The sequence below is a fragment of the Musca domestica genome, unplaced genomic scaffold, assembly GCF_030504385.1.
Source record: "Musca domestica strain aabys unplaced genomic scaffold, Musca_domestica.polishedcontigs.V.1.1 3, whole genome shotgun sequence".
Classification (NCBI taxonomy): domain Eukaryota; kingdom Metazoa; phylum Arthropoda; class Insecta; order Diptera; family Muscidae; genus Musca; species Musca domestica.
Window position 1 is genome coordinate 22,221,095 of NW_026712299.1, and position 6,888 is coordinate 22,227,982.

The window sequence follows — 6,888 nt, forward strand, 5'->3', positions numbered from 1 at the left end:
AACTTGTTGATGGTTTTTGTAAAGAAAATCCTTAATTTCCTTCTATTTGCTCCAATGGGCAAGATTTATTTAACTTTTATGACAATTTTCAATTTATATGAAATTTTACTCAACAGGTATGTTTGGTAATATCTACTTTTTTGTTTGCCTCTAGCCCGTCACCAAATTAAAACACTTCTTCACTCTTTAGTTGTTTCAAATAAGAATGTTTTATTTCTTTTCTATTCTGGTTTAACAACCAAAGGAATAGCGGGACAATATTTTTTGCATTGAATAGCAGCAGAGCGATCAGCAGAGGCAGAGCAATAACATAAACAGAGATGATGCACTCAACGTATGTATGTATGTTTGTACGTATGTGCGTTCTCTGCCTATCACTTGATCGTCTGACTGCTCATCCATATTTACAATAACAATGCTAGTTATGATGTATTCTCTTTAGGGCGAATTCAAAGTAAATAATAAAAAAAGGGAAAACAGAAAAAATGACATTAAGGTGGCTCTTGTAGCGTTAAAATATTAAGTACTGAAAATAATTAATTTAAATAATGTTATGTTTTCAAAAATGCTCTTTGAGCAACAAATCAAATTTAAATAATATTAAAAAATCATTTGAGTGATTTAACATCCCGGGCCCCATTGAAACCCTGGTTTCAATCAAACTTTATTCTTTAGGAAGTACGGCTAACTTTGCCACGGGACGCTTTAATGTAGTTTGTGATGTCTTGACTTCTGCCACTCGAACAAAACCGTCTGCTCCTGGACTAAGTTTGGTAACACGACCGATGGCCCATTTCATGGGGGGAACATTGTCTTCGTGTATGAGCACCATATCGTTGACTTGAAGATTTTGTTGTGGGTTTTTCCAGCGATAACGATTTTGTAACTGAGCCAAGTATTCTGTGTGCCACCTGCTCCAGAAATGAGACTTTATGGCTGAGATTCGTTGCCACTGTTGTAGATGAGAAATGTCAGAGTCATATTTTATCTTCTCTGGAATACACTGCAACGGGCAACCAATGAGTAAATGCCCTGGAGTAAGCGCTTCTAAGTCGTTGGGATCTGTGGATATATAATGAGCAATTGCTTCCTTATTTTGTCGAGGTGGAAAAATTTATGAAAATCACTCAATTTCCTCTCTGCTCCAACAAAATTGGTAGCGTTATCGCAATAAATTCTTGACGGTACACCTCTGCGGCCAGCAAACCGCTTTAATGCTGCTATGAAGGCCTCGCTGGACAAGTCGGATACCGCTTCTAGGTGTACTGCCTTTGATGCGAAACAAACGAAGACAGCAATGTAGGATTTTGATGGAGCTTTCCCTCGAATCCTGAGATACGTTGGTATGGGACCAGCAAAATCAACTCCAACAATATCAAATGGGCGGAAACCGGTAACTCGATCCTTGGGTAAGTTGCCCATTACCTGAGTGAGTAATTTCGGTTTGTATCTTGTGCAATGTATGCACTGATGAACCACCTTTCGGGCCAAAGACCGACAATTGACAATCCAAAATTGCTGCTGAACCAAAGATACTAAGGCTCTTGGACCAGCATGGTAATTAGAGCGATGAATGTAGATCACCATGATTTTTACGAAGGGATCGGTTTTGGGCAGGAGCAAAGGAAACTTCATCTCTGGTGTAAGCTCGGCATTTAATAATCGGCCGCCAACTGTTATTAATTGCACTCCAGAGACATCTTCTATAAATGGAGCCAATGATGACAGCTGACCAGAGACAAATCCATGCTTTGATATTTCAAGGAATTCCTCCGAAAAATAATGTTGTTGAATGCACCAGACTATCCTATGGAGAGAATGTGTCAACTCATCTGGAGATATAGAGGGCAAGTGGAGCGATTTCCTTGAACGAATTCGAAATATATATGAGAATATTCTGAGACATTTTAAATAGTTACTGAATTTATGGACTGTTTTTAGGATATAGGGTAAGTCCTCCTTTTTTGTTATCAATGTAATTTTTCGTCTTTCAAGATGCATGTCCGCTTCGCTTAGACTTGGGCCAGAATAATTTGGCCAATTGAAAAATGGACCCATAAGGAAGGAAGGGCCTACGAACCAAGGCGAAACCAATATATCGGAGACAGAACAACCTCTGGATACTAAATCAGCGGGATTGTGTTCAGTAGGAACATATTGCCATAGGACATCAGGGCAAGTTTCTTGAATCTCAGCTACTCTGTTACCCACAAAAGTAGACAAGGTTGAAGAGTGGGACTTAATCCAATGAAGAGTAATCTGAGAATCCGACCAAAAGTAGATTTGAGAAATCGGGAATTTAAAATATTGCTTTAATTGGCTCCAGAAGGTTGCGAGTAAATGAGCAGCACACAACTCTAATCGAGGCAATGTTCTCGTTTTCAAAGGCGCAACTCTTGACTTTGATGCGATTAAATTTACTGCTATGTTTCCCAAAGAATCTTCACAGCGAAGATATAAACAGCAACCATATGCCTTTATTGAAGCATCTCCAAATCCATGGACCTCTATGTTATGAATTTGGTAGTCGAATGTATCGAGGAATCTTTACTTGGGACAAATTATTGTAATCAGCCATGATGGATTCCCAAGCTGATTCAATTTCTTGAGGAACTGATTCATCCCAATCACATTTTATGATCCAAAGATGTTGGAGCAATATTTTTGACCTGATGATGAGAGGGCTTATTAAACCCATTGGGTCAAAGAGCGTCGACGTCAGGGAAAGAATGTTTCTTTTCGTATTATGTGCATATGATTTGGATGGGCGAAACTCAAAATGGAATGTGTCATTATCTGAGTGCCATGTCATACCCAAAGTACTTGTGACGTCATCATTTAGCTTCATTTCTTTTACTTCATCTTCACTTGAGACATAACCTGGGTAATTGCTATGCCATTTCGAGAGTGAAAATTTCGAGTAAGATAAAATTTCGGTGACTTCGTTCTTAATGCGTTTTAAAGATACAAGGTCATCCGCTCCAGTAACCATATCGTCGACATAAAAATCATTCATTATTTTGTCTTTTCCTACTTCGTATGGGTTGGGAAAACGTTCTGCGGCATAATGTAGGCTTCGAATTGCGAGATATGGTGCCGAAGCTGTCCCGTATGTAACGGTGTTGAGGGCAAATGTTTTTATCGGTTTGGTGGAGTCATCTCTCCACAGTATAAGCTGAAGTTGTCTATCCTCAGGGTGAACCAAAACCTGACGATACATTTTGACGATATCAGCTGTCATTCCGTAACGATGACACCTGAAACGAAGCAGAGTAATTAATAAATTGTTCTGGATTGTTGGACCCACCATCATAATTTCATTCAGGGATGTTTGTGAAGAGGTTCGACATGATGCGTCGAAAACAACACGCAACTTGGTCGACACACTGCTGGGGCGAAGAACACAGTGATGTGGTATGTAATAGTTGGGAACTGAAATATTAGTGTCGTCCACCTGAGACATATGGCCCAATTCCTCATATTCTTTAAGAAATTGTGAGTAATCCTCTTTTAATTCAGGGTTTTTGTTCAATTTTCTCTCTATGGAAAAGAAACGACGCAAGGCAATGTCTCGTGAATCGCCAAGCACATTTGGGTCACCTTTAAAGGGTAATCTCACCATTAAGCGTCCATCCGATTGAACTGATACATTTTTCACAAAATGGTCTTCACATACTTTTTGTTCTCGGGACATATTTTGGCATTTGCTTTCAACGACGTCAATTTTCCATAGCATTTCAATATTTTTATTTATCTCTTGGAAAATATCTTTGTGTTGTACAATGGAGTAAGTAGACCTTTGTGATGATATTGCCGTTTGACTTGTATACTTTCCAGAGACAATCCATCCCAAGAGAGTTTTTTGTAAAGTGGGCAAATTTTCTCCAAGTTTAATTTGACCAACGGATAAGAGCGAAAAGAATGATTCTGCTCCGAGTAAAATATCGATTCCACGTCGACGATGAAATTCTGGATCAGCTAGCTCTATGTTGGAGGGCAAATTGAAATCATTAACGGAAAGATTCTCATCAGGATGATAACCAGTTATATTGCGAGAAACCAGGAACTCTAATGACATATTGAAGTTATTAAGACGAGATCTTATTGTCGTTTGTGTTTTATGAGTGACTCTCAACTTCGAAGAGCCAACTCCAGAGACATCTGTTGAATTTGTGCATTTCTTGAGATTAAGAGATTTGCATAATGTCTCACTTATGAAGTTAACTTGAGAGCAAGAGTCAAGCAGAGCACGGCCCAGTTGATATTTTCCCTCTGAGTCACGAACCAATACTAATGCAGTAGCAAGAATAACAGCACTCACTTGGGGACTGGGTTTGTTTTGAAAGGTGCTATGTGTAGCAGCAGATGATGATGACGGTTCTTCTTCTTTCTGGGGACAGGTTGGTTCTAATTGCTTATGAAGAAGCGAGTGATGACGTTGTTTACAAAATCTACATGAATATTTTGAGGGGCATTGTATGTAACCATGCCCTTTTGATAAACAGTTGAGGCAAAGTTTTTGTTGCTTAGCTTGTTCAATTCGTTGATTAGGAGTAAGAACGATGAACCGCTGACAAGTTGATATCATATGACCCGATTTGGAGCAATGACTGCACACAAAATCTTGAGCCACATTTTTTGTTACGAATGAATGTTGTTTTTGATTATTACTATGTGAGTAATTTGTTGTTATGGTAGGGTTATGCTGTTTTGAAGACCGTCGGCACTGTGCGTCCAATTGCTGACAACGCTTGTCCAACATGGAGCAACATTCAGTCCAAGAGGGTAATTTAGAGTAATCGATGTATTCATCCCATCGTTGTTTGGTTTCAGAATCAACCTTGCTCATTGCGAGATGAATTATGAAGGCATCACAAATTTGTTCAAAGGAGCCAAGGGATTTCAAAGAGCTATAGAGAGCAGAAATTGTATCCACAATATTTCTCAATTGCTTTGGAACAGGTTTATTGGACTTCGGAAGTTCAAACATTGATGTCACATTTTCAAGAAAGATTAGTGTGTCATTATCGTACCGTTCCTTCAATCTTTTAAGGGCACTAGAATAATTTTCATCAGTGACTTGGAATGCCTTTATGGTTGCAAGCGCTTCCCCACTAAGACACGAGAGTAAGTGGTTGAATTTTTCCGAAGTAGAAATATTTGGGTCATTGTGGACCAAATTGTTAAACGTATTTATAAAGTTCTTATATTCCAGATATTTCCCGTCAAACTTCGGTAATTTTAAGCTGGGTAATCTATTAGATGGGACATGAGGCAACACAAAAGATTGATCAGTTACACTAGGACGTCTATCTTGCCCAATTTGAGTAAGAATTTTGTTTTAATTGAAACATATAGTTCCTCAATTTCGGCTCTTCCATTATCTCTGGGAGACAATCTTTCTATCTGACTTTGGTAGTAAGAAGCTTGCTTGTAGTGGGATTCTACAATTCCCAACCGACACTCAAGTTCTGTATGAGACAATGAAGTGTTGGATTCAATTATATTTTTAATTCGGGTCATACTCCCCTTTGACGAGCCACGTTGTTGTTTCAATTCCTCAATGGTTGTGTCCCTTTGGGAACCCCGGACTTGTTCATCGGTCATTTGGAATTATAATTTTTTATAAATTTGTGTAAAAATGTTTTCCGTTGTTTACCGATGATAGGATTATGTTTCGCAAGAAAGAGAAGCCGGTTTATGAGAATGCCGTCTCAGTTTAATTTTCAGCTTCAGCCACTTGAGCAACGATAGTTTAAAAATGGCACCAAAAAATTAGATGAAAAGTAGGCGAGAATGCTGTCTCACTCTAAATTTTCAATTCAGCAATATTCCTTATCGCTTATAAAAATGGCTTCGATTCTTTCGCAAAATGACGGAGTAATGGCTGACAGTAAAAAGGCGGGCAAACAAAATCCAAATGCACTTGGGTAATATGGAGCAAAATTTGTAGGTTAAAAAGACACAAGTGTCCTGTCACGGTCGCCAATGTTTGAGGATTGCCTATTTTGACAACCCCGGAATTTGTCCAATATGCAATCGAACAAACTCCTCACTCAAGGGTTCGGCTTGAGTATGTTAATGACACAAAAGAAATCCAATAGCTTCTTACCAGACGCTCCTTATACCTTGCACAATATTTCCTTCTAAGTCGTTCTTACTGTCCCAGGAACTCTTGACTTACTCACGTAATTGGCGTTACAGGTCTGTTGCTCTGTTCTTGTTTGGTTTCCAGCATCTACTTTATTGGTAGATTCCTCGACGAGCAAGAAAAATAGCCGTCCAACTTGTTGATGGTTTTTGTAAAGAAAATCCTTAATTTCCTTCTATTTGCTCCAATGGGCAAGATTTATTTAACTTTTATGACAATTTTCAATTTATATGAAATTTTACTCAACAGGTATGTTGGGTAATATCTACTTTTTTGTTTGCCTCTAGCCCGTCACCAAATTAAAACACTTCTTCACTCTTTAGTTGTTTCAAATAAGAATGTTTTATTTCTTTTCTATTCTGGTTTAACAACCAAAGGAATAGCGGGACAATATTTTTTGCATTGAATAGCAGCAGAGCGATCAGCAGAGGCAGAGCAATAACATAAACAGAGATGATGCACTCAACGTATGTATGTATGTTTGTACGTATGTGCGTTCTCTGCCTATCACTTGATCGTCTGACTGCTCATCCATATTTACAATAACAATGCTAGTTATGATGTATTCTCTTTAGGGCGAATTCAAAGTAAATAATAAAAAAAAGGGAAAACAGAAAAAATGACATTAAGGTGGCTCTTGTAGCGTTAAAATATTAAGTACTGAAAATAATTAATTTAAATAATGTTATGTTTTCAAAAATGCTCTTTGAGCAACAAATCAAATTTAAATAATATTA

The 6,888-nt window shown here is 38.2% G+C and overlaps 1 protein-coding gene across 1 annotated transcript; it reads right to left on the minus strand.

The window, feature by feature from the left end:
• Window positions 1–664: 664 nt before the first annotated feature.
• Window positions 665–4,849, minus strand: LOC131803409 (uncharacterized). The gene is made up of 2 exons (XM_059124697.1): window positions 2,858–4,849; window positions 665–952 (listed from the first exon to the last, which is right to left on the minus strand). Exons 1-2 carry the CDS (start codon window positions 4,847–4,849, stop codon window positions 665–667), a joined length of 2,280 nt encoding a protein of 759 aa, XP_058980680.1.
• Between the last annotated feature and the right edge of the window lie 2,039 nt (window positions 4,850–6,888).